The sequence below is a fragment of the Manis javanica genome, chromosome 17 (genome assembly GCF_040802235.1).
Source record: "Manis javanica isolate MJ-LG chromosome 17, MJ_LKY, whole genome shotgun sequence".
NCBI lineage: Eukaryota > Metazoa > Chordata > Mammalia > Pholidota > Manidae > Manis > Manis javanica.
In genome coordinates, this window is record NC_133172.1 from 9,279,433 (window position 1) to 9,306,295 (window position 26,863).

The 26,863-nt window shown below is 52.4% G+C and overlaps 1 protein-coding gene across 2 annotated transcripts; it reads left to right on the forward strand.

Annotated features, from left to right (window-relative positions):
• The first annotated feature begins 2,790 nt into the window (after positions 1-2,790).
• EML2 (EMAP like 2) lies at positions 2,791-25,712 on the forward strand. Of its 2 annotated transcripts, XM_037005453.2 has the most exons (22): positions 2,791-3,065; positions 5,571-5,789; positions 5,882-6,005; positions 6,184-6,288; positions 8,181-8,209; positions 8,421-8,550; positions 11,403-11,552; positions 12,064-12,133; positions 12,224-12,334; positions 13,432-13,527; positions 14,418-14,552; positions 15,382-15,481; positions 18,176-18,330; positions 18,460-18,585; positions 19,289-19,420; positions 21,167-21,234; positions 21,499-21,587; positions 21,808-21,905; positions 22,402-22,489; positions 22,896-22,991; positions 23,990-24,120; positions 24,437-25,712. In XM_037005453.2, the coding sequence occupies exons 1-22, from the start codon at positions 2,918-2,920 to the stop codon at positions 24,560-24,562; spliced, it is 2,526 nt and encodes an 841-aa protein (XP_036861348.1). In that variant the 5' UTR covers positions 2,791-2,917; the 3' UTR covers positions 24,563-25,712. The 2 variants fall into 2 exon arrangements, with proteins under 2 accessions (XP_036861348.1, XP_036861349.1); XM_037005454.2 differs by lacking the exons at positions 2,791-3,065; positions 5,571-5,789; positions 5,882-6,005; positions 6,184-6,288 and adding an exon at positions 7,543-7,668.
• The last annotated feature ends 1,151 nt before the right edge of the window (positions 25,713-26,863 follow it).

The window sequence follows — 26,863 nt, forward strand, 5'->3', positions numbered from 1 at the left end:
ATATGTCGGGCATTTCACATGTATATATATTAATCCTCATAACACACCTACTACAACACAGATATTTTCATCTCCATTTTCCAGATGAAGAAACTGAGGCTTAGAGAGAGGGAAGGTTACTTGCTCAAGGTGACATAGTGCACAAGTGATGGATCAAGGACCCAGTTTCCAGACAGAGACAGAGATGAGAGACAAAAGCAGCATGGAGAGGAAGACCCAGAGGCAGAGAGAATAGACAAAGGGAAACAGATCGACTATAAGCCCTACCCCCTACCTGCTTGCAGAGCCTCCCTCTCCCCACTCCTGTCTTCCAAGCCTTTGACATCTCCCTGCGAAAGCACTTGTAGTAAAACTAGCTCCATTAGCTGTTCCCAGAAGCCACTCTGCTGATTACTTGACAGGCGTGAGCTCACTGAACCTGATCTCCCCTGGGAAGTGGGTGCTGTGGTGAGTCCCATTTTGCAGAGAAGGAACAGCCAAGCTACTGTACCAAGGTCACTGCGTGCTCACAGGGACCCTGACACCTTGAAGGCAAGAACTGACTCATCTTCGTGTGTCACCCCTGCTCCCCGCAAACTCACCAGCCTAAACTCGTTTGCCTGCAGTTCCTTCATCCCCACCCTGCTCCATTCCCCTTCCCCAACACATGGAGCCTTCCAGCTAGATCTGAGCTCTCCAGGGCTCCCACAGTCCTCTGGGGAACTTCAGTAGCAGCCCTTAACACACTGAAGCCTGCCTCATAGTTCTGTATGTAGGAGTCTGATTTCCCACTTCCTAGAATCTGAGCTCCTGGGGTGGAGGACGGGAGTTTGGGAGGCAGAAAATCTGGGTCTCTGCTTTGTTTTCCTCACTAACACAACTAGCTGTGATTATAGAATGATATTGGGCCACATCTATTTTGGCCATCCCTTTAAGCCCATTATTGATTTGGGTGCCTTACACAGAAGGTGTTCAATGGGAAATGAATAAGGGGATGCTATCATTTATGTGCACCTACTTCATGCCAGACATTGTACTCATGGGTGATTTACTACGGGCTCATGGAGTATACAGTGACAGTCACAAACATCTTCCTACAGCCTTCAAGGCCCTACAAGGTCTGGAGGACCCATCACTGCCCTGACCTCATCTACCTTCTGCTCTCCTCTCTCTCTGCAGCTCTATCCCCACCAGTCTTCCTGTTGCCCCAGGAATACACCAAACTTTTACCTACCCCTGGACCTTTGCACTTACTGTTTCCTCTACCTAAAAAGCTTCCCCCCCACCCAGTTCCATGCATGATTGCTTCCTTCTTCTTGTTCACATCAAAGCTGAAATGTCACTTCTTCAGAGAGGCCTTCCCTGGCCCCACTGTCTCTAAATTAATCTCATCCTCTTGTCCTTGAGCATATCATTCTGTCTTGTCTCTGTCATATCAGGATCTGAAATTATCTCATCAACTCTGTGCTTACTTCTTCATCTGTAAATGATGATGAAAATGGGGCTTGTGGTGAAGATAACTGAGTGCTCGGAACCAGTAAATGTTAGCAATTATTATTAAGCTGTTCTTGCATATAGGGGCTTACCTCCTCCACAAACTGCAAGATCCATGAGTGCAAACTCTGAGGCTGAAGTGGTTTTTACTGAAACTGCAGCACCTAGAACAGAGCTTAGCATAAAGGAAGTGCTGAGTAAATATTTTTCAAAAAGGAAAGTGATAGACATGATATGACCTCCCCCACCCCACTTTCCAGATGTGGCAACTGAGGCTCAGGGTCACAACCAGAAAATGGCAGAGTCAATATTCAAACCCAAGTCAATCTAGTTCCAGAGCCCTGTGTTTTCACCATCTGCCTGTGTGTCCAGATGCAAACCTCTCCCAGCTTTGGGTTTGAGCAGGGAGACCTCTGCTCCCTACAGAACTTGGTCTGAGTCACAGCTAGATGCTGATCCTCAATGGGGATTTCATCTCCACCCTGGGAAAGGTGGTCCCCTATCCTTTACATCCATTGTCCGCTTTTCTACAGCCTCTTCTTCCCCCAACATCTGAGCCAGCTCCGACTGATACCGCCAGCTGTCCAGGCGTCTAGCTGGGCCTTTGTCAAAACCCGGAGTGGATAATGAAGTTGTGGGAGATGAGGGCTGTAAGTAGGAACTAAGGGGCCGCCAAAAAAAGGGGAAGGAAAGGTTAGGAAGGGACAGAGGACTTGGGGGAGGGGTCTAAACCCTGGGGGCGGAGCTAACTTGTAAGAGGGCCGAGTCATACGCCCTGGGCAAAGTACTTTAACCCTCGGAAGCCTAGGGGGCGGTGCCAAAGGCCCTGCAGGCGGGAACAGAGCTTTAGCTCCCGCGGGGTTTGTGGGGTGGAGCTAAGAGCCCTGGGGGTGGGTCTAGATCTAATAAACAAGGGCTCTAAGAAGTAGTCTAGAATAAGAGTTAAGGGAGGAGCTAATGGAGATCTGGGCGGAATTAAGGCTCTAGGTTCGGGTCCTGGTTTTGCGAGGGGGCTTTCGGAAAATTCAGTAAAAGATTAGGGACGAGATTTGACGGATCCTGCAGTGTCTTCCTCGTCCCTATCTCCCTCTCCGAGCCTGGGGCTAGCCTTCACGCTTAAAAAGCAGGGAAGGCCCTGCCCCTTCCAATCCTTCTGCATCCCTATTAGCGGAGGGGCCTGGGCGACAGGCTCTCATTGGCCCAGAGCTGGCGAGGAGGGGGTCTAGAGTGAATACGCGCCGGTTATGGGCGGGACCAGACTGTACCTAGGGGGAATCTCGGAGCAACCAATCCCGGGCCGAGAATTGTGTTGGGGGGCCTAGCAGGGGGTGTCCCGACCCCTACTTTCTGGGCATCCTGGGGGATGACCCCGGTGCCAGGCCCGGCGCCGGCCGCCTGATGCCGGGCGGGCCGAGCCAGGGATGCTGGAACGAAGGGCGTTGCTATGGCAACGGGAGGCAGGGCCTGGGGGGGGGACCGGTCCCGGGCGGGGGCAGCAGGGGCCGGCGGTGGCTGTGGTGGGGAGATGGCGGAGCGCGGCCCGGCCTTCTGCGGTCTTTACGACACGTCCTCGCTGCTTCAATACTGCAACGGTGAGACCCCTCCTCGGTTCCGACCCTGGCCCCTCCCAGGACTGGACCCATCTCCTCCTATTCCAGCCTCCTCCTTTCAAGTCCCCATCCTCACCCCTTGCAGAAGATTTCCCCCAACGGGACCTTGACCCTAGAGCAAGGTCCCTAATCTCCATAAACCCTGATCCCAGTCCCCCATCCACTTTAATCCTCCCCTTCTCTCGAGATATCTGGATAGAGAGAAGGGGACAGAAGCTTCAGGAGCTTGGGGTTGAAAGGAGGGGAAGGCCTCCCTATTCTCTCTCAGTGTTTTGAGACCCTTCCCCATCTCCCTGGCAGAGGGATAGATAGATTAGGAGGAGGGTGGGATTTGGTGTCGGTTTGTGGGCTGGATATGGGACAGAGGAGGGCCACCAGAGGACTTTGCCTCCACTATATTCCCCAAATCCTTAGGTCCTGTCCCTCCCACCCTTAGGACTCCCCCCTTCTCCCTAGACAACTTGGTATGATTCCACAAGGCCCATTGGGGTGTCAGGCCCAGATGAGGAGAGCTGAAGGCAGAGGGGAGGGGAGACATGAGGAGAAGTAGGAAGTGGGAGCTCTTGTCTGGGAAAAAGGGCCGAGGGTGGGGGAGTGGTCTGGAGGGAGCAAAGGACTTGAGTCATTGGGTGGGTGGCAGGCAGGCCAAGGCCTCGGAATGCAGCTGGTCTCTCTGGGTGGGCGCTGAAGGGCCAAGGTAAAAACTCCTCCCTTTCTCTCAGGAGGCCCTGAGATGGAGCTATCTTCCAGTTTGGAGATTCAGTCCCCTGGGCACACAAGCCAGTGCCAGGGACCACTGGAGATGGCAGAGGGCCAGAATGCTCATTTTATCTTTCTCTGCCCCTCTAGAGAGGCAGAACGACAAGGTGCCTAAACCTGGGTGGAGTACGAGTTCTGCCGCTGAAAGGCTATCCATATACAAGTAACTTGATCTCTGCAGGGCTCAATCCCCCTCCTTGTCCCCTCCCCTTAAATTGGTTATAATACTACAACTACCACACTTGCCAGGAGCGTTGGGCACCATATAATAGTTAATTGTATTCTGGATATATACTGAGCACATCCCATGAGCCAGAAAACTGCTAAGTGTTTTGAATGAACAGTGACTGCCCCATGTAATCTTGCTACAACAAATCTTATTTTTTTTTGGTAGTATTATTACTAGCAGGAAGAGGGGACTCAGCACAAGTTGGCAGTTGGGCCCTTTTGTCCCCCCATCTATTGGCTGTGTGACCTTTGGCCAGTCTGCCCACCCTCCTAATGCAGCCCTTAGTTTCCTCCATTGCAAAAGTGATGCCAACAGACCCTGAAATTCCCTTCTCTTATGAAGTCGGAATCCTGACAGCTTTCTCCTTCCGACCTCGGGAGGCCCCCACCTTCCTCTGCAGGTCCAGGCACTGGACCAGAGAGGCTCTGGGTGGGGGCAGGGAGGGCGAGGCCCGGCAGGCGATTGGGCGGCCGCGGGAGGGAGGGGAGGGACGGACGGCTGCACTGCGGAGCCCAGCGGACGGGCGGGGAGGCCTACGGACGCGGGATGGCAGGTGGGACCTCCACTCCCGTCCGTGTTAATGCTACCACTTCCACCCGACTGGGGGCTGGGGCTTCTTCAGTTGTTGAGTGGTCTGGGAGGGAAGGGGGCAGGGGCATGGTGACCACCTGAGACCTCCGCCCTTCCCACTTCGGGAAAATAGGCGGGGGTGGGGGTTGTGGATGATGAAAGAGTTATTTGGCAGCACGCACGGGCTGGAGAGGCGAGGGAGAGCCGAATCTGGAGAAGCGAAATAAAGACGCGGAACAGATGAGAGAAGCTTCTGCTCGGGAAGAGTTTGAGTGTCAGATCCTAGCCCGCATCTCTTTCCGCGGGTCTCCTGGGTCTGCGATACACTGCCTGCAACCCCAAAGTCTGCCACCAGGGGCCGTAGAAACTCTGTCCTTGTAGCAGTCGCTAGGGTCGAACCCCTTGGTGAAGAGAGAATGGGAAGGGGAGGGACCAGGCATGACCTTTTGGTTTGGAAAGTCTTAGAAATAGGGAAAGTTAGTACCACGCGCAATAAAATAGTGATATACGTTAGATTTGGGGATCAATTCCAGAGCGTTGGTGTCACTAGAGTAAATCGATGTCATCCTTAAAATGTTGCTATCAGTCATAGATATTTAATATCTTAGTCACAGATTCTTAAAACTAGAGTTGGTAGGCTCTTGATTAGTAGACTCTTAGAAGGTAAGAGGGGAAGGGACTTCCCTAAGGTCACACCTCCAGGGCGCTGCGGCAGAGAGAGGAGTATCGGGGCAAGGGCTGAGGGCCGTGGGGATTTCCTTCCCCTTCAGCGCCCTCTTTTTGGCCCACCTTCAAGCCTCCCAGCCCCGGGTTGCTGGAGAGGAAGGGGGCGTGGCTGGCCCTCACTTAGACCCGAGAAGGTGGGAGGGACACCTCGGGCGTTAGAGCTCCTGGGTGGCCCCCGCAGCTAGCGCTCCCATGCCTTTCAGATGACAATTTGTCGGGCACGAGCGGCATGGAGGTGGACGACCGCGTGTCGGCGCTGGAGCAGCGGCTGCAGCTGCAGGAAGACGAGCTGGCGGTCTTAAAGGCGGCGCTGGCTGACGCGCTGCGTCGCCTGCGGGCATGCGAGGAGCAGGGTGCTGCGCTGCGCGCGCGAGGCACTCCCAAGGGCCGGGCACCTCCGCGGCTAGGCACCACGGCCTCGGGTATGGTCACCAGAGTGAAGGGATGAGATGGGAAGGGACTGGCCGGGACCTCACACTCACCCCTTTCTGTCATCTAACTCCATCCTCTCTAGTGTGTCAGCTTTTGAAAGGCCTTCCCACCAGGGCGCCCCTCAATGGCTCAGGACCCCCGCGGCGTGTGGGCGGCTATGCCACATCCCCATCCTCCCCCAAGAAGGAGGCGACCTCTGGGCGCAGGTAAGTCCCCAGACTCCTCCAAGACCTTGTGGGAGATGGAGGCGGCTTTTATGGAGAGGGATGGACTCATGTGCTTGAACTCCAGCAGTGGAAGGTGCCGGGAGCTTCTCGCCAGCCTCAGGCAATTGCTTACTGGTTTTCCAGGCTCCACCTCGAACTGTGTGCTCTCCCTTCGCAGTGCCCGCCGCTACTTGTCACCAGAGCGCCTCGCCTCGGTACGCCGCGAAGACCCCCGGAGCCGTACCACATCCTCTAGCAGTAACTGTAGCGCCAAAAAGGAAGGGTAAGTGTCCGAGGCGGGGTCACGTCACAGAAGGTGGGGCCAGAACCCCAGATAGGCATGTGAAGGAGGGGGAGTTATATAGTGATGCCCCAGGTCACGAAGTGATAACCTAGAGGGGGTCATCTAGTTCAGAAAGAGGAGACAGTGAGGGAGGCTTGGAGGGATTAATCTTGAGGTACGGTCGAAATGGAAGGCCGATAAAGATGGAGCCCACAATGAAGGGGGTGGCCAAAGCCAAGGCCTGGGCTAGAACACACGAAGCGTGAATGGGTAAGGTCTCCCGGGTGGGTCTGAGTAGAAATCAGGGAGCAGCCAGCTTTGTGGGCGTGGCCATTAAGGTAAAGGAGAGTTCCCGGGAATCTCAGGGCTGGGGTCCCACGATGCTCGTAAGCATTAGGGGGAATTCTGCGAGGAATGGGGTGGCAGAGGGCAGGGCGTGATTGGAATTTGAGGGCGTGGTCAGAGTGTTAGCCTGGGCAGAACCAGAACCTAGGGTAGGGGTCACTGAGCTGACGACGAGATGGGGGCGTGTCAGATGACAAAAGCCGGACGGAGAGGAGCCCGGGGCAATGCCGGGCAGAAACAAGTGGTTTGAACGTTGGGCGGGACTACAGTGGGCGTGACCAAACATCAGGGGGCGGAGTCAAAGCAGGGACTGGATCACGTGACAGTAGTCCTAGTCAAAATGCTGGGGGCAACCAGAGGCAGGCAGGAGGGCCCGAGGGGAGGTCATTTGCCAAGAGATAGGTCAGTTCTGGGGCAGGATCAGAAGGAGGTAGGTCTGATCAGGTGCTGGGCGTGGTCAACGTCGTAGGCGGGGCCATACTGAAGACCCAGGCCGAGTAAAAACTTCAGGGTGGAGTCATGATGCAGTGGGCGTAGCCAGGGCTGTGCGGCCCAATGAGGCGAGATATTTTAAGTCACACATTTCAACCCCGCGCAAACAATAGCAAACACGTACATAGCGCTATTTCAGGCATTTTACATGAATTAGTCAACGTAATCTTCGCAACCACCGGGAAGTATGTACTCTTATTATTCCCATTTAAAAAAACGAGGAAACCAAGACAGAGGTTAGGAACTTGTCCACACTGCTAGGAAACGGCAGAGCTGGGATTTGAACTCAGGCAGACACTCCCCTAAGTCCATGTTCTCAAACAACACTCTCCCCCGTCCCCAAAAAAGAGCCTGGTGTCGGGACCCCACAGCTCGGGATCTGAGACTCAATGTGACCCGCCGCTCCCGGGGTCGGCCGCGGAGGGCGGGGCAGGGCGCGGCGGCTCCGGCACCTCCCAGGGCCGGAAGCGGCGGAGTCGGCCTGGGCTCCACCCCCGGCCCAGAAGCTCCGCCAGCCGCCGCCATGAGTAGCTTTGGAGCTGGGTGAGACCCTCTCGCAGATCCCCTCCTCCCTTCTCTCCCGAGGCCTGTATCCCGAGGTCTTTCCTCTCGCCAGGGACCCAGGCCTGCGAGCATCTCCCCTTTCCGCCGGAGGAGGGAGTGTGGAGACACACCCCTTCCCTTAAACTTTTACCGCTTCCATTGCTGCTTGAAGTTTGGGGCGCTGTGGGACTGCGGGTGGGGAGCCCTGGGAGAGCTATGCTGATTAGGACGGAGGGGTCCCAATGACTCCCCTCTTCCAGGATCCTGTTCCTGCCACTTCGTGCTGTGTGACTTTGGCGATCACTGCCTCTCTGGGCCTGTGTCTTAGGCTCTGCAAGATCAACCGAGCAAAGCACACGGCCTGCAGAGAGGCAGCGCTCCGCTCCTTACTCGGCCCCCATTATTCTCCAGAAACTTGCGAAGGTGGGGTGGGGGAGTGTTTCTCCCCTTTTCTGACCTGCCTGCTAATTAGGGCGCTTTTTTTTTTTTTTTTTTTGGTCCTTTTCTGACAGCAAAACCAAAGAAGTTATCTTCAGCATGGGTAAGTGGGGATGGGAAAGGTCTTGGCTGGAGGCTTGCTGGGGGAAGAGGCCCAGAGCTAGAGGTCAGGAGACTGGACTATTGAGCCTTTGCCTCTCTGGCCTCAGTTTCCCCACCTGTTTATTTAAAAAAGTGAAGCCTGATAGGGAGAGAAGTAGGGATGGGGGCTAGTGTCAGCTCCTGACCTCTGGTGGCCGGGGGTGTCCTGGCAGAGGAGGGCTCCGTGAAAATGTTCCTGAGGGGCCGCCCTGTGCTCATGCTGATCCCGGACGAGCTGGCGCCCACCTACAGCCTGGACACGCGCTCCGAGCTGCCTTCCTGCCGGCTCAAGCTGGACTGGGTGTATCCTTTGCTTGGATCCCTTCCTCCCGGTTCCCCACTCCCCACCCTCCAGTAAGTAGGGGGAAAAAGCCCTTCTGGTACGGAACTTCAGCAGGTAGGAAAGGTCTTTGTACTGAACGAAAGTGGGGCTTCCCAGACATCTAAGCCTTGAGGGCCCTGGAGTCGGGAGGGAGCAGATGAGAACAGATCAGCTGAGATGCCCTTTTATGATCCATTAAAGCAGCGAATGTTTGCTGAGCTCCTTCAGTATGTCAGATTCGCTTCTATGTGCCAGCTGTGAGAGAGATGATAACGCTTAAACAAGATAATTTCAGTTAAGTAATAAATGCTGGGAATACAGTGACCTAAGCTCATGTGAGAGGAGTACCTGGGTTTCTCTGAGGAGGGGGCATTTGAGCTGAGAATTGAACAGTTAGGAGCCAGAGTAGGAAGAACTTCTTGCAGTCAGAGTGAGTTGGAGTATTTGAGAAATGGAAGTTGGTAATGGTTAAGAATCCTGTTTCGGGAGCCTGCCAGAAATGGGTGGAAACCCCAGCCTGGCCTCCAGCTGCTTATATGAGCCTGGACAAGCCACCTTGCCTTCCTGTGCCTCAGCGGCCTCCACTGAAAATGGGTTTCACGATCTCAGAATCCTAGGTCTGTGAAACAGTGTGTAAAGGTACCCCATAAACAGGGATTGATAAAATAATATTAATCATTATTCACCGCTTATTATATGCCAGGCACTGTTCTAAGTTTTTTCACGTATAAGTACATTAAATGATATCCTTCTCTTTTGTAGAATTGAGGATATATTTTTGCAGCCAATAGCCTCTGAGAGCTCCCTGAAGCCTACAGGTTGGGAATTATTACCCCCACTTTCTGGATGAAGAAACTGGCCAAGAGAGGGGACTGGGTCCTCTCTTAGGGAGTCGGAGCAGATCTGAGCAAGAACTCTGACTCTGGGCCTGAAGCTCTTTCAAAATGCCCACTGATGTTTGGATCGACATCCTAGGGATTGACTCAGATGAGAGGCAGCCGAGACTGCAAAAGTCAGTGTGGGCCTCAGATTCCCCATCACTAAAATGACTACCTGGTAGAGCAGTTTCTATGGGTCAGGATTCACATATTGAATTCATTCAGATATTTTCTAAACATCTGGGCCAAGTGCTACACACCACTAGTCACCATGGCAGCATTTGCCTACCCTCCTAGGGCTCACACTGTAGTACTGGGACAGACTTCTTGACAGTGACAGTCCACCATGGATGGGTGGGAGAGGGGAACCCAAAAGGGACAGCTGACCCAGCCTTTGGGTCAGGGAGGGCTTCCCAGAGGAGAACTTATAGAAGTGAACAAAATAGCTCAGTCTTGGCCACCATGGAACTCAGTCTCTCTGGGGAATAGGAACAGTTCACAAATGGACCAGATGATTATTAAGGGGGATGAGTCCAGTTGAAGAAAAGAGCTTGAGGGCAGCTCTAAGGAGGTGACAGCTGAAGAGGGTGGCAGGTAGAGTGTGCTAGGCAAATTAAGAGGTTAGTGCCAAGGCCTGGGGTGACATTTTGAGAAACTCACAGATCATAGGGCAAAGGAGAGCAGAAGCTGAGCTAAGGTCAGGGAGGGGCCAACCAGGCCAATGGGAGGAGCTTGGGCTTTCTCCTAGGAGCCCTGAGGAGCTACAGGAACTTCTAACAGAGGAGAGTCAGCTGTTCCTTCAACAGATACTGAATTCTTATGTCTGCTGTATACCAGGCCCGGGTCTGGGCACAAGGGCTACGGCAGTGAACAAAACAGATCCCTAACCCTCCAAGAGTAGCCGCCCTAGCTGGGGAGACAGGTGAGTTAGATAGTGCTTGAGATGATGACGGGTGCACGACAGAAGCATGAAGGGGAAGGGAAGGGAGGCGGGGGCAGGGAGTGCATGAGTGTGCAGTTTGAAATAGCATAGGCAGGAAAGGCCTCTGCCGGGGGCTGACAGAGTTGAGCGGAGACCCAAAGGAGGGGATAGAGCCGTGGCAAGAGGAAGGAGGGAGTATTCAGAGGGAACAGCAAGTGCAAAGGTCCTGAGGTGAGAGGAGGAGGCTAGTGTGAGGGGAGTGAGGAATCGGCCCAGGTCAGGCCAGGCCTTGTGCTGGGGCTTTCATAAGGGCTTGGCTTCTGCTCTGAGTGAGATGGGACCCAAGGGAAGGTTCTGATTTGAAGAGGGATGTGAGCTAAGTTAAATGGGTTTTAACAGGATCCCTATGGTGGGAGGGAGGGAAGTGAACAGGAGGTTATGTTTGTTTCCTGTGACTGTGTAACAAATGACCACAAACTTGGTGACTTAAAACAAGAAAAAATTTTCTCTCATAGTTCTGGAGGCCGGAAGTCCAAAATCAAGATGTTGGCCGGGCCACACTCCCTCCCAAGGCTCTGGGGCAGAATTATTCCATGGCTGTCTCCTGGCTTTTGGTGGCTGCTGGAAACCCTTGGTTTTCTTTGGCTTGTAGCCACATGCCTGCAGTGTCTGGCTTCTACATGGCCTTCTCCCATGTCTGTGTCTGTTCCTCTCTGTCACTTATGAGGACCATTGTCACTGGATTTAGGGACCACCCAGATAATCCAGGCTGTTCTCATCTTGAGATCCTTAATTACATCTCAAATATTCCTTTTCCAAGGAAGGTCACATTCCCAGGTTCCATGGGTTAATATTTTGGTGGACATAATTTTGGCAAGGTGGAGCGACGACTATCATTGTACCCCCTACAGGGGTAAGAGTGGAAGCAGGAAAATTAACTCCAACTACCTTGTTGAGATGGTTCATCAGTTGGATAGTCAGTCGGCACATGCAGTGCAAAACAGGCTCCTTAACCTCCCTGGGGTACTTCCAGCTATGGCTACCGAGGCCGAGACTGCCGGGCCAACCTTCACCTGCTGCCCACAGGGGAGATAGTATACTTCGTGGCCTCCGTGGCCGTGCTGTACAGCGTGGAAGAGCAGAGGCAGCGGCACTACTTGGGGCACAACGATGACATCAAGTGGTGAGGCCTGGGAGAGGCCCTGCTCAGGACTCATAGGGGCTGTGGGGCGGGTCCACCTTTCTTGGGCATGCAGGCTGGATTCCGGGAAAACAGTGTAGACTGATTATCAGTATTTTAAAGATCAGTGAATTCACTCAAATGCCCAGATTGTTTACTTGTAAAAACTCCTAGCTGGAGTCCCAGACAATCTGCAGTGCATTCAACACAGGTAGTGGCGCCCCTTTAAGTGGGAGCACTTTCCTGACTGCCATTTGTGGTACAGGCCTGAGGCCTGCAGGCATTTGCATTGAAGATCCCAGGTCTTAGGCTTGCTTCTGAATCTGGGTACCCAGAGAGTACCCCTTATTGTTACTGAAAGGCTAAATAATAAATGCTAATTGACTAAATAACTCCTTCCACCAACTTGTGAAGGACCAGGCATTGTGACCGTGGCCCGCTGTGGGAGATGTCCTGGACTGCTCTGAGTGCCCTTCCTCCCCCTGAGTCCTGTACATGTGTCCTCTCTCCTCAGCCTGGCTGTCCACCCTGACATGGTCACCATCGCCACCGGCCAGGTGGCAGGCACCACTAAGGAGGGAAAGGTAACAGCATGGAGCTCCTGGACACTGGTGGGTGGGTGGGGACGGAGGCAGCTGGGCCCCCCAGGTAACATGCTTCTCTCTTTCCTGCAGCCCCTGCCACCCCATGTGCGCATTTGGGACTCAGTTTCCCTCTCCACCTTACATGTGCTGGGCCTGGGGGTGTTTGACAGAGCTGTGTGCTGTGTGGGCTTTTCCAAATCCGTAAGTCCTCCGAGATCCCTCACCTGACCCCAAAATCTGGAGCCAGTGATTCACCTTCCCAGCCACCCCTTGGGATGGAGGCCATGGTTTGTGGTGGTGTTGCAGGTGTAGGCCATGACCCCCAGCAGAATTCCAGGCCCTCCAGACTGTTCTTCCGTTTTTATGGCCTCACAGGCCTGTTTGGTGAGCCCTTGTGAAGGGGAGGCATATGTCCTGATTGCCCCTAAACGCTTCAGTGATCATTTATAGTCAGTCAATACTTGTATTATTTTTTTGCACCAGCTTTCATTCTCAAAAGGTTCTTATTCCATAGCCATTTTAAGCCCAGTGTCGAGGGCTGTAGGGCATCTTGTACCATCCTAGATGGGTGTTGGCGGGTCTGGGCAAGATAAGTACAGAAATCGAGAGTAAGCCTTTAGGAATTTGTAGAGCAATTTGACATTTTCACAACGTTGTGGTATGTGATTGGAGGACTTTTTATTTTTTTAATCATATTTTACATTTTTAACATACTTTACCGAAGTATTGGTCTGTAATGGATTGGGGGATTAAAAAGCAAGATAGTTCCCACAGATAGTTTAAGGACTAGGTTAGAGCTTCACAGGTTTTCTGAGGCCTAAGGAGACGTTTGAGAGCTTTGGTGGGGGAAAAACCTACTTTGTTGCCAAAGTGGTATGTGAGGGGAAAACCCTGCAAAATCAGAATTAACCTGTGTTGAGCTAAAGGTATAAAAAAACCAACATTTTACCAACTTTATTGTTTAATTTCAGATACTTAAAAATCATTCCCTATGAGAATGCAGATACATGGCTTCAGTAAGAATTCCTGACTGTGTGGTAGCTACAGAGAAATTGTAGCTGAGGATAAATTAGATGAGTTTCTTAGGGACAAGTCATTTCAAAGGGAAAATTATAAAAATTCTTTAAAACATTTGTGTGGCTGCTGGATGGAGTGTATTTTAATGTGCTTCCCATGACGTGAGCCAGGGCCTTTGAGAATCTTAAAATAGGCCCGAGTGGTGAAGGCCGCAGTGGGGGTGAGGCATTGGGTGCGGGAGGGATCCTGACCCACCTTGTCCTTTTCCCCTCCTGTCCTAGAATGGGGGCAACCTGCTCTGTGTGGTGGATGAATCCAATGATCACGTGCTCTCCGTGTGGGACTGGGCCAAGGAGGCCAAGGTGGTGGATGGCAAGGTGGGGGAACTCTTCCCGTCTTCTCTTCTTGGGGTGTCCTGTAGGACTCGCCGGATGCTAGTAGTTAGGTGTCTTGAATCAGCCTCACATTTAAGTCCTGACTTTTCCATTTACTGGCTGTGTGACTTTAAGGCAAGTGGCTTGCCTTCTTTAGGCCTTAGTTGCCTTATCTGTAAAATGGGGATAATGGGGCCTTGGCTTTGATTTTGGGATATAGGATGGGTGGACCAGACCCAGACAGAAGGATTGGTATGAGACAGCTGCTGACTCTGCAGTCCTGCGACGTCCGAGACAGACCTAACTTTCGTCTCGGGCAGTGGCCTGTTTTACAGCTGAGGAAACTGAGGCATGGGGAGGGGAGAGATCCTTGCCCAAGGTCACACACCCATTCTGGGCTAGGGGTGGGAGACCCAGTCTGCACTGGGCCCACGGTTTGGGGAAGGAGAACTGGTTGAGAGGCTGGGCTCTGGAGTCAGGCCTACATGAGCTGATTTTGGACACAGGTCTTACCTGGCTGTGTGGCCTTAAGCAAGTGACTTCCCCTCTCTGAGCCTCATTTCTTCATCTGTAAATGGGGAGGGGGAGTAGTAGTAATGAGCCTTCCTAACAGGGGGTTTTGAGGATTCAGTGAATTAATAAATGTAAAATGCTATGCACAGTGCTTGTTGCAGAGTAGGGTCCCCAGGCACCTGCTGTTACGGCGATGAAGGCAGCGAGGCTTTATTGGGGCTGCCCCTCCCTCCTGTACTTTGCCCAGATCAGAAAGGTACAGGCAGGTAGGGTGTACAGTGCACAGCCCACACTGCTGTATAGGATAATTCTACATGGCTTGGGTGTGGGGACCCCGGTAGCTTGCAGGTCCTCATTCAGCATCTCCCTGCTCCCCAAAGTGCTCCAACGAGGCCGTGCTGGTGGCCGCCTTCCACCCCACAGACCCTACTGTGCTCATCACCTGCGGGAAATCCCACATCTACTTCTGGAACGTGGAGGGGGGCAGCCTGAGCAAGCGGCAGGGCCTCTTTGAGGTGAGTGCCAGGGTACGGGGATGGGCTGGCCCCGAAGGAGGTAGGCAGGGACACCAAGGCAGACAGCAGGACACAACAGATGGTCCCAGAGGCTGGAGACATGGATGCTGCGACGTTGCCTGCTTGGGCTTCAGTTTCCTCATCCATACCATGGGGAGATCTTCCCAGCTCTTTGAAGTTGTAAGGATTCAAGGGGACAAGAGTATGGCAGCTCCTAGCAGATAAAAAACGCTCAAGAATTGCGTGCTGTGGTTGTCCATATTATGGGTAAACATGGAGAGATCAGAGGCCACCTGGCCGGGAGAAGCATACACGGAGACAAACAGTGGGAAACAAGAGGCAGGGGCTCCTCTGAGAGGGTTCCCCTGCCTTTGGTGCCAGTGGGGCTTCCACCCCAAAATGGGAGGCCCTGGGAACACCAGGCACAGATGGAGATGAGATGGAGATACTAGGAAGAGAGTGCCGTGGGGCGGAGAGAGGGATTTAGAGACAGACAAGGAGGGGAGGAGACCAAGGGGCAGGGGGAGAGGAATCCAAGTGGAAGAGAGCAGGGGACACAGGACAGGGAAGGGGACAGAAAGCAGGGAGGAGAGACAGGAGGCAGGAAGTGGGTCTAGGGGTGGGAAAGGGAGACCGCTGTGATAAGAGAGACTCTAGGCAACACGAACAGTCCATGGAGGCGGGTTGGAGATGGGGGTGTGCCAGCCGGGGCCTCACCACAAATCATGGAGGGGGTCCCCTGGACCATAATCCAGGATGATGGGTGAGCTCGGGGAGGCTGCCGTGCCTCAGCAACCTTCTGCCACCTTCCGCTTCTGCCCTGTTTTAGAAACATGAGAAACCGAAGTACGTGCTGTGTGTGACCTTCTTGGAGGGTGGCGATGTGGTCACCGGGGACTCTGGGGGGAACCTCTATGTCTGGGGCAAAGGTCAGTGTCACCCCACCTGTTTGGGTCCCCACCGAGTCTTCCCTAATCCCCTCTGGCTGTGCCTCCCTTTCCCTGACCCTGCTTGTGTGGAATGTATGATAAAACAGGCTAATTCCTTACTTGTCCAGTTCCAACAGCCCCTTCAAAGGCTCAGCTCCAGGATCCTCGCTGCCATGAAATCATGTCCGACTTTCGTCCTCTGCAGATCCCATGTGGGAATCAAGTCGAATTCTAAACAAATGGGCTAGCCCAGTTGTGGGTGGGTGGACAGATGGAGAGGTGGTTTATCCCAGAGCAATGAATGAAGAATGGGAGGATGAAGGGGGGCTGCTCTGGCCAGTGGTGGGGAGAATGAGTGAGTGAAGGCGCGGTCCTCTTTAGTGATGGATGATCAGGTAGATAAACAACTGAAGAAGTGAATGGTTATCCCCATAATGGATGACGTTGGTAATGAATGAATCATCTTTTCCCAGGCAGCAGATCTGTAAATCAGTGAATACATGAGTGAACAAATGAATGAATGGGTACCTCAGACAATGATTAATGTGTTATGGAAAATGAATTGTTCCAGGAAGTGGGTTGATTACTGAATGAACGTGTGAGTTGATTGTCCGAGCCAGTGGATGGATGAATAAATTGTTGTCCCACCCAATGAATTAATAGGTTGCCTCAGCCAAGGCTAATGGGATGAATAAAAGCTTGGCCCAGCCTTTGGGTGAATTGTGAATAAAGGAATGAGTGGGTTGCCCAGACAATGGATGGTAGGAACAAATGAGTGAGTTTTTTTGCCTGGACACTTTAGCTTTTATATCCATTATGCTCCTTGGTCAAGGCTATATTGAATATTATTCCCATTTCACAGATGAAAATCAGTAGGCTCAGAGAAGGGAATGACCCGGTAAGTGGCCCATCTGGGCAGAGTCAGGGCACTTGGGCTCCAAGGCCTTGCCCTTTTCAGGCCACCTACCGCACCCATCTCACTGCATGTGGGTGTATGTACATATATGGAGACAGGCCCGAACCCAGTGTCACTCTGGGACCTCAAGTAAAGGCTTTCTCTCTGGACCTTGGATTTCTACCTCTAAACTGATGGGGATTTTCTCTAAGTGCTAGTCTGGGCCCCTGTGGGGTCACCAGGAGGGGTAGTAGGAGGGAAGTGGTCTTCGGAGGGGAGCAGGTCTTGGGTTCAGGTCTGGGCAGTGCCGTGGGCTCTCCGTGTGGCCGGCAGAGTCCTGGTCCTTCTGAGACTGGCGCCATCTGTATTATGGGCGTAGTATCACTGTCTCCCTCCCAGGGTTGTTTTGAGCTTCTCTTGAGGTTAGACAGCTGAGAATAAACTCTGAATAACTGGCAGTGCATCTTTCCCAGCAGACTATAAGCTCTCTGAGGGCAGAGACTGGGTCTTAGTTGTTCCTATCCCCAGTCCTGCTACTGACTGGGCCCATCAGGGTGTTTGATGGGTGGGTGGGAGGGTGGGCAGATAGATGCAAAATGATGTACATGCACATGGCACCACATCTGAGTCTTGAAGGAAAGCAGTTTAAGCAGGTGGTTCCTTCTTCCTTCCTCTGAGTCCCTCCCCAGCCTCCTCCCTGGCCTCCAGGCCTCCAGTCTTGCCCCCTCCAATTCAGTTTATTCTCAGAACCAAATGTAAATCTGATCTCTCCTTCCTATGCTGAGGCAGTCATTTACTCCCTGTTTCCTTCAAGACAAGGCCCAGATTCCCACTGAGACCGCTAAGACCCTGCGTGGTCTAGCCCTGCCTTCTCTTGCCCCTTGCACGCTACACTTAGTCGCATCAGATTTGCTTTAGTTCCCTAAGTAGTCCATACTCTCTCCTACTCTCTGCCCTTTGCACACATTGTTCCTTCTGCCTAAAACACTTTCCTACCTTCTGTTGTCCTAGCCAATTCCTACTTAACCTGAAAGTCCTTGCTCAGTCATCCCTTCCTCTTGGAAGCCCACCCTGGTACACCAGGTTGGGTGCCCTCTGTGGAATCCCACAGTCCCCTGGGTTTCCCCAGCCCAGTCCCAACCACCTAGGGTTGTCACTGATTGGCAGTAGGTCTGTCTCTGAAATTGGACTGTGAGCTCCATAAAGTTAAGATCTGAGGTTGTCTTGGTCACCCCTCTGTCCCTAATATCACCCAGCATGAGGCTGGGCCCAGAGTCAATGCCAGTTAAATAATTGTTGATTAAATGGGTTACTGGATGAATGAATAGGTGGTTAGATTGATAGGTGAGTGGATAATTGGGTGAGTAGGTAGATGGAGGGAGAATAGATGGATAGTGAGCGGATGTTTGGATAGAAGCATGGATTGACTGATGGATGGGTAGTCGGATGAAAGGGTGAATGAATGGATGAGAAGTGGATTGATGGATGGAAGGAAGGAAGGGTGGGTGGAAGAATGGATAGATGGGTGAGCGGATAGATGGGTGGACAGACCAGTAGATAAGTGAGTGGATGAATGGATGGGTGAGTGGGTAGGTGGATCAAAGTGTGGATGGGGAGATGTTCATTCAGATGGCTTTATGATTGATAAGGTATTTGAGTAGATGGTTGGTGGGTAGGTAGGTAGGTGGGTAGAAGGAAAGGTGGGTGAATGGCTGGATGTAGGACTGAGAGTTTGAAGTGCTTTCAGGGGTCAGTACAGAAGTTTCCCCACACTGACCCCTGCGCCGGCCACCCCACAGGTGGGAACCGCATCACACAAGTAGTATTGGGAGCCCACGATGGCGGTGTGTTTGGGCTCTGCGCCCTGCGGGACGGGACGCTGGTGTCCGGAGGGGGCCGCGATCGGCGGGTGGTCGTCTGGGGATCTGACTACAGCAAGCTGCAGGAGGTGGAGGTGAGGAGAGGGGGAGGCTGCTGTGAAGGTGAGACCCCCCCAACACACTCCTAATACTAGACCCTGCCCCACCATGACTCCTTCACCCCCACCTCTGCATCCTCTCACTCACCCCCCTTGCTTGCTCAGGTACCCGAGGACTTCGGCCCTGTGCGGACAGTGGCTGAGGGCTGGGGAGATACGCTGTACGTGGGAACCACTCGCAACTCCATCCTGCAGGGCTCTGTCCACACCGGGTTCTCGCTGCTCATCCAGGTGCGTGTCTCTGTTCTGCATCTTGCCCTCCCTCGGCAGCTATCTTTTTTCTGCACCACCTACCCTTCCTCTCTTCCCACTCCCATTTCTCCTCTCTTCCCGCCCATCCCCTTTCCTCTGGCCTGGCAAACACCATCGGTCTTCCTTTCACCTGCTCTTGCCCCATCACCCCACCCGTGGCCTAGGACCCCCCAGAACACCCCATGGTCCAGCCCCCAACATGTTACCTGCTAGCGCAGCAGAGGGTCACTGGGGCCCGGCTCCAGCTGTGCTGCTCTGCCCTTCTGACCAGGGTGGTGGCCGTTTGGTAAATGCCCTGGCAGACTGCCTGTTGGTCACCTGCCCAGGTGACTGCCACAGTCAGTGAGAGAGAGCTGAGGTCAGATTCACCAGGCTGAGCACCCTCCCAGGATCCCACACGCTTCTGAGCACCATCTGACTCCCAAGGTCAAGCTCCTACCCTCAATGTCACTTGCCTCCCAGAGGCTCGGATGGGCAGCATTTGCCTCGAGCCACATACTGGGGCTGGGGTCTGCCCAGTTGCAGCCTCTTTCAGCAAACTGGGGAAGGGTTCTTCCCTGGATTCCCTGTGGTGTGGGGGGGTGTTGCTGGGGCTAGTCCAGCACTTCTTTCTGGCATCAGGCTTTGGGGAAAAGGGGTCTGGATGGGCAGTCTCCATGCTGCCATCTCCCCTTCGTTCCAGGGCCACGTGGAAGAGCTGTGGGGCCTGGCCACGCACCCGAGCCAGGCACAGTTTGTGACATGTGGACAGGATAAGCTGGTGCATCTGTGGAGTGCGGAGTCCCACCAGCCCCTCTGGAGTCGGATCATTGAGGTAAGGGGACAGGGGACCCACATACTGTCCTAACAGCCACCTGTCTCAGTGTGTCAAGGCCCAGTGCATGAGACAGAAACCACACTTGGTCTACTTAAGCAGAAAAGGATTTAATGTAGGGAATGGGTGCTTAGAAACTGGGAGGGGCTAGGGGAGTGGGTTCTCAACTGGAAGGAAGCCCAGAACACCACAGAACTGACCCACAAGAGGAGCTGCTGCCTCTCCCACAGTCAGGAGGGTGGGGAGGCAGGAGCCACTAGTTCAAGAAAATGCAGTCATCATAGCTGCAGTCCAGGAACCTGGAAGATGAGTTCCCTGCAAGTGTTGGCTCTAGCACTACACTGTCCTATCCATGGGGCTATTCAAGTGTGAATTAGTTTTAAAATGTAAATAGAATTAAAAATTCAGTGCCTTGGTTGCACTAACTACTTTTCAAACATGTGGCCAGTGGCCACCATTTTGGGAAGCACTGGTGGAGAACATCTCCGTGACTGCGGAAGCTTCTGTTGGTCTGTCTTGCTCTAGACTAGCCCATGCTGGTTTCGTTTGCACTGGCCAAAAATGGATACTCTGTGCCCTCGCCTTTCTAGACTAGTGACTACTCACTAGCATCACAGATGACATTGCCTTCACAACCCAAATGATCACTGGAAGTGGCAGAGTGAGGCCTCTACCTTTTGCCTTCCGGAGCCCACAAAAATGCACCATTGTTGGACCCAAAGTAGAGCAGAACCCTAGCCTCAGGGGATTCTGGGCAGTATAGTTTTGAAGGTCCTTTGCCTGTGTAGTTCAGTTCATTCTTTGCCTGTGTAGTTCAGTTCATCACACCTCCACACATGCTTCAAGGTTTTGCTCCAGGAATCCAAGACTACCTGTAATCCTGAACACTTGATGGACTTTGAACTTCTGTGAATCCAGGATGGTGTACCCTGGAAATTGTTAGGGCCTTGTATAGTAATCTTCCTTCTGGCTGCCTTATGAGCACCTACTATATGCCAGGCCCTGTGCTCATGCCTAGGTAAAATAAGTTGCCTATCATCACAATATAATTATAATCATAGCTGACCTTTATCAAGTGCTTCCTGTGGGCTATCTTACTATTCTAAGGACTTTATACCTTGCTTATAGCAGTCCTGAGAAGTGATATTCTCCACTTGCTAGGTGAGGCAACTGAGGCTAGGACAGAGGAAGTTATTTGATGTCACGTAAGTGGGAAGTGTCAGAACCACAGTTTGAACTCAGGTCTGATTCCATGATGCTCTGTGGTCCATGAACTAATCAAATGCCTGCAAAATTTTAAAGAGTAATAATAATACTCAGTCCTGGGTGTTAGATAAAGATGTAGGGAAACAGGCTGTCAGACACATCTGGTGATAAGTTGGTATTTTATGGAAACCAATTTGGCATATATCAAAAATCTTAAAAATATGGATATCCTTTGTCCCCAAAATCTTATGTCTAGATAGTTACCTAAGGAAATTATCTTGGAAGACTAAAGCTGTGGGAATTTAGAACAGGAGTGAAAGTGGATCCAGCATCAACAGGCAGGAGGGATGTTTCCTGTTCAAGTTGACACGTTAAAGAAAAGGAAAATGGTTTCCATGGTGTCTGTGGCAGCAGGTCACTGGAGGGCAGCAGAGGGAGGTGAGAGCCCTCAGGCCAAGCTGAGAGCTGGCTCTGAGGTCGGGGAGAGGCCAGATGGAAGGTGGACCCCAGCTCTCAGCCCGGCCTCCTCTCCCTTCTCAGGACCCTGCCCGTTCTGCTGGCTTTCACCCCAGTGGCTCTGTCCTGGCCGTGGGCACGGTGACTGGCAGGTACAGCTGAGATGGGCATTTGGGGAGGACATCTCTGCTTCCTCTGGGAACTGTCCCTTGACCACCACCCATCTCCCTACTGCCCCAAAGCCCACAGAGAACGTTAATTAGGTAGCGACTGTTTACCAGGCCTTGATCTTCCAACATTCCTTTGGAGTCAGCCTTTCCCAAATCTGTGGGGTCCTCCCCCAGGCCCCACAGATTGCCACCCTCTCTACCAGATCAACTCACCTGTCCTCCCTCCACCATGCCTTCTCCTTAAAGATGGCTGCTGCTGGACACGGAGACTCATGACCTGGTGGCTATCCATACAGATGGCAATGAGCAGATCTCAGTGGTCAGCTTCTCTCCAGGTAAGGCTCAGAGCTGGGGATCTTGGAGAGGCAGGACCTGGGAACCGAGGCCCAGAGTGACTGGCAGGAGACAGGGGTGGCGCCTGTGTGGCAAGGCTTAGGGGCGGGTGTAGGACTATAGCGGGGGTGGAGCTTGGAACTGGGATAGTTGGGGGCTGAATTTGAGAGAGGAGAGGGTAGACCTTGGGTGCCTCCTCATAGCCCCCTCCCCCTCCCCCAGACGGGGCGTACCTGACCGTGGGCTCTCATGACAACTTGGTGTACGTGTACACGGTGGACCAGGGTGGCCGCAAGGTCAGCCGCCTGGGCAAGTGCTCGGTGAGTGGGCAGTGGCCCCCAGCCCGTGCCGCCACCCGATCCACGGGGTGCAAAATTAACTTATTTTCTACCTCAAGGGAGCAGAGCTTCAACACAACTGACTGCCCTGATCTTATCCAGGAGTTTTAGCCTCGCGCCCTCCTATGTTCTAAGCCCGCCCCTTTGTGTGGCCCCGCCCCTGCATCCTAAGACCGCCTCTTCGTGTAGCCCCGCCCCTTACGTTCTGAGCCTCCCTCTGTGTAGCCCAACCCCCTGCATCAAAGCCCACCCTCTGTGTCTAGCTCTGCCCACTTGTCCCAAACTCCCCTTGTGTTCGAAGCCCTTTTTGTCTGGCCCCGCCCATGGTGGTCTGGCCCCGCCCCCATGCTCCAAAGACTTCTGTATCCTTCCTTTAGCTGCCTTGTGTTCTCACCGTACCTCTGTATTTTGCCTTCCTCCCTTCCTGGTCTAATCCCACGGCCTCCAGCTCTAACTCTCTCCCTTCCCTCCCCTGCAGGGCCATTCCAGTTTTATCACCCACCTGGATTGGGCCCAGGACAGCAGCTGCTTTGTCACCAACTCTGGGGACTACGAGATTCTGTACTGTGAGTTCTCTGAAATCCAAAGGCATTCCTCCTTAAGCCTCCCTATTACGTGTGCGGTTTGCATGGATTTCCTTGAGTTCTGAGAGGGGAGGCTATACTTCAAGTCTCCTCTGGCCCATGTGCTCAGGGACTGTTCTGATTGGCTGATTTCCTCCCTGGTGGACCCCACTTTTAACCGATTTGTCCTCTTCCTGGTTGGATGGGTACAATACAAGTTTCTAAGCATGTGATCCTGTTCAGGCCTTTGGGTGTCACCACCCAGAATCTAGACCCACAGCCAGTCTGGAGAGGTGGAGTAAGCCCTAGACCTTTGTCCCCTGTCTCAGACCTCGTCCCATTGCCTGTAAAATGGACGGATTGAATCAGTAGTTCTTCCCGCTCTGAACCCCTCTTGTTTTCTGCCCAGGGGACCCTGCCACCTGTAAGCAGATCACTAATGCAGATGCTGTGAGGAATGTGGAATGGGCCACAGCTACTTGTGTCCTGGGATTTGGGGTGTTTGGTAAGTTCTGGAATGGGGAAGGTCCCAGTGAGGAGTCCCGAGACACATCCCTGACTGGTGGTTTTCACAGTCTCTGATTGGTTGCCTCCCGGATGGGAAACACCCCTTTATACATCTGGGCAGTATTTGTGGAAGAGGAAAGAGCAGGGTGAGATGACTGCTCAGGTCCATTGGGTCTGTAATCTATGAGACCAAATGGGTGGTGGCAGCTGCCTCAGAGAATTCCACATTGCCAGTGTCCCAGCCACCCATTTATTCAGGCATTAATAATACACACAGGCATTAATAATACAAAAAATGACACAGGCAGTCAACTCATACACCATGAGCGCCTCTGCCCAGCCCTAGGCTAAGCAGTGCTAGGACAGCTCTGGCCCTGCCATAATGGGCTTCAAAGTCCAGTGGAGGAGACAGACCTGTCCCCAGACAACCCAGAGTAGACGATTGGACTTGGACAAGGAAGCCCAGAGGGAGTGTCTGTCCCCAGCCTGGGAGGAAGTCTGGGGGGGCTTCCTGGAGGAAGGGACATTAAAGATGCATCTGGAGGATAAAAAGGTATATTCCAGGATGGTGAAGAAGGAAAACAGTCTCTAGTCAAAGGGAATAATAACATACAGAAACCCACAGGTGATGTAGAGCATGGCATTTGGAAAAATGTGAGAAGGCAAGGTGGCTAAATCATTGCAGAATTAAAGAGAAGCACTAGTGAGGATGAGGCTGGAGCACTGTGGGGACCAGGCCAGACAGAGTCTGGGGATCACGGTGAGATGCCTGGGCTTTCTCCTGGTCTCAGGAGAGTTTTGAACAGTGAAGAGCCACAGAAGGGTTTTGAACACTGAAGGGTTCAAGGTCCAATAGACATTTACAAAAGATTCCAACTCCCGTTGGTGACTAGGCACGGGCTAAGTGAGAGGAAGGCAGGGAGGCTAGGGCTGGGGGGCTGCTCATCTTGGGGGGCCCTGGCCCCAGCTGACATCTCACCCCCATCTCGCCCACAGGGATCTGGTCCGAGGGAGCGGATGGCACTGACATCAATGCCGTGGCCCGCTCCCGTGATGGCAAGTTGCTGGCTTCAGCTGATGATTTTGGCAAAGTCCACCTGTTTAGCTACCCATGCTGTCAGCCTCGAGTGAGTTCCTCTGGGGAGTGGGCAGGATGGAGGTAATAAACAGCATCCGGGGCATAATTTAGGCAGCCCTCTCCAGACCTGGGGACTCTGTACAAATGGACAATGGCTTGGTCCCAAGGGCCTTCCTTAATGTGAAAGTTGACAAATTTCAGTCTGCAATGCTAAAGCTCTGAGCTCCTGCAGTTGGGAGATCTTTGGTTCTTTTATCCTTATTAAGTCTAGAAATATTTATTGAGCACCTGTGTGCCTGGGCATGGGATACAGCAGTGAACAAGACAGATGACCTCCTTTCACTTTCTTCTTTCCCTGTTTACAGGCCCTCAGCCACAAATATGGTGGACACAGCAGCCATGTGACAAATGTGGCCTTCTTGTGGGATGACAGCATGGCCCTGACCACAGGGGGCAAGGACACCAGCGTGCTGCAGTGGCGGGTGGTCTGAAGTGGAGACGGTGTGCCGGGGTAGAGTTAGGTGGCAGGGCTGGAATTCTATTTTCGGGAGATGTCTATTGCCGAGTAGAGTAATATATACCCAGAGTATGTCTATAGCAGAGGGGGTATGGGGGGAGGGTGGACTGACAGAAGTGTCTATTTATCGGGGTGGGAAGAGGGGTCACATTGCTTCAGGGGGAACCATTAGGATATTTGATTTGGGGTGTTTTTTAAGTTTATTCTTTTATATCATCCAAAAATAAAGACACATGCACTGAGGTGGAGTGTCAGGGTCTGTGATGTGTGTCAATAGATTGAGAGCATCTATAAGTGAATGTATATGGGGTATGTGGGGGTGTATTACAGTGTTTGTAATGAGGGACCAGTATTACTCAGGTCTTTAAGCTTGACAGAAACCAAGTTTGCTTTAACTTAGGCCAAGAGTGAACTCAGTTGGCCCACATTGCCAATAAGGAAGAGCAGGCATGACTCTAGGCTTCGGGGCCATCAAACCAAGGATTTGAGGGCAACCAGGATACTTTCTCCATACCTTCTCTGACCTTTGAGTCAGCATGTTTTTCTGGGATCAACATTCTCCAGACCAAAGAAAATTGGCACATAGCAGCTTCAAAGCTTGTATCAAACCAGCCTTGGGCCCCGAGTCCAAAAATCCCAGGGAACAGCTGTGATTGGCCCATCTGCAGATCAAGCAACTTGTCCTGATGGTTGACCTACTGTGATTGGCTCCACTTGGTTGAAGCCCAGCCCTCGACCAATGACTGTGGTCCCAGAGATGGAATAGTGTACAAACCTGGAAGCCTCCACCTGAACCACAAGATTGAAGTAGGACAAGGGAAGTTTTCAGATAAGTGGGTCGATGACACAATAGACGTTTGGGAGATGGCGTGTGAGGACTCTGGGTTGCAAGACGCAGAAACCCAACTCCATCCGGCATACACGATGAGAAGAAGTTGCCAGGTCATGGAACTGGGTAGTCCAGGAGGCCCAACCGGATTCAGGGGGTGCAAATGTGGTTGTTGGGGTTCTGCTCTTGGGGATATCCCAACTTGGAATCTGTACCCTTGAGCAAATTCTTAACTTTAACTTTTTATTGGTGTTTCACATAAATGCAGAGAAATACATTCATCGTAAATATACAATCTGCTGAATTCACAAACTGATTCATCCAAGCTCCCAGAAACAACATTTCCTGCCCCGCCAAAAGTCCCTTTGTGCGCCATCCCAGTCTTTGTCCCCTGAGGGTAACCACTACCCTGACTTCTCACAGGAGATAATTGTTTTACCCATTTTTGCACCTTAAATCAGGGGCTGACAAACTGTTCCCATAAAGGGCTAGATAGTAAATATTTTAGACTTTGTGAGCCACCCAGTCTGTACCCAACTAATTCTGACGTATGACAGCAACCACAGCGATACATACATGAATGACCTAGGCTGTGTTCAAATAAAATTGGGTACTAGAATTAGAATTTCTCGTTTTCCATGTCACGAGATGCTCTTGTTTTCATTTCTTTTGAACTATTCAAAACTGTAAAAACCACCTTAGCCCATGGGCTACACAAAGACAGGCAGTGGTAGGATTTGGCCCACAGTGGCGGTTTGCCAACCTTTGCTTTAAATGCAGCCACGGGGTATGAACTCCCGTGGGTCTGGTTTCTTCCCTTGAGTGAGTCTTAGTCTCCCAAAGCCTCAGTTTCCCCATGCATAAGACAGAAGTTAATAATAGCCTCTGCTACATAGGATTACTGTGAGAATGAAATGTCAAAGCAAAAGGAAGTCCTAGAGCAAGTGTCTCCAGGAGGAATCTGATTGGCTTATGTGGCTCATGTAGTCACCCTTGACCCAACCTCTTTGACCCAAGGAATGGGGTCATCTGATTGGCCAGGCTTGAGTCACGTGTCCACCCTTAGGGTTAGGAAGGGGTTAGTGTTCCAGCTCTAGGACTGATCCCGGCTCAAACCTCGCACAGTGCGGGGCCGGTAAAGGGGTGGAGGGTGGAGGTGGCGGTAAGTTCCCCCTAGGGAAAGGCGGTGGGAAAACGTGTGAGCAGGCATGGAGGTTACCAGCAACCTTGGCATATTCGTATCAATGTGGGTGACATCCTGGTGGGAAGGCTCAACGATGTTTGTGGGAGTTTGAAGATCTCTTTTCCCATTATCTGTGACTACAGAATGAAACATCCCAAAAGTTAATGGCTTAAACACAACCATTAATTATCACTCGTGGTTCAGTGTTATCCACTTGTCTACTGATGAATTTTTGGGTTGCGTCCAGATTTTGCTACTGTAGA

Coding starts and splice junctions, on each gene's coding strand:
- EML2 (XM_037005453.2), top strand. CDS start 2,918: ATGGCAACGGGAGGCAGGGCCTGGGGGGGGGACCGGTCCCGGGCGGGG. Junction 5,790..5,881: donor GCTAGGCACCACGGCCTCGG/GTATGGTCACCA, acceptor CATCCTCTCTAG/TGTGTCAGCTTTTGAAAGGC. Junction 14,553..15,381: donor AGCGGCAGGGCCTCTTTGAG/GTGAGTGCCAGG, acceptor GCCCTGTTTTAG/AAACATGAGAAACCGAAGTA.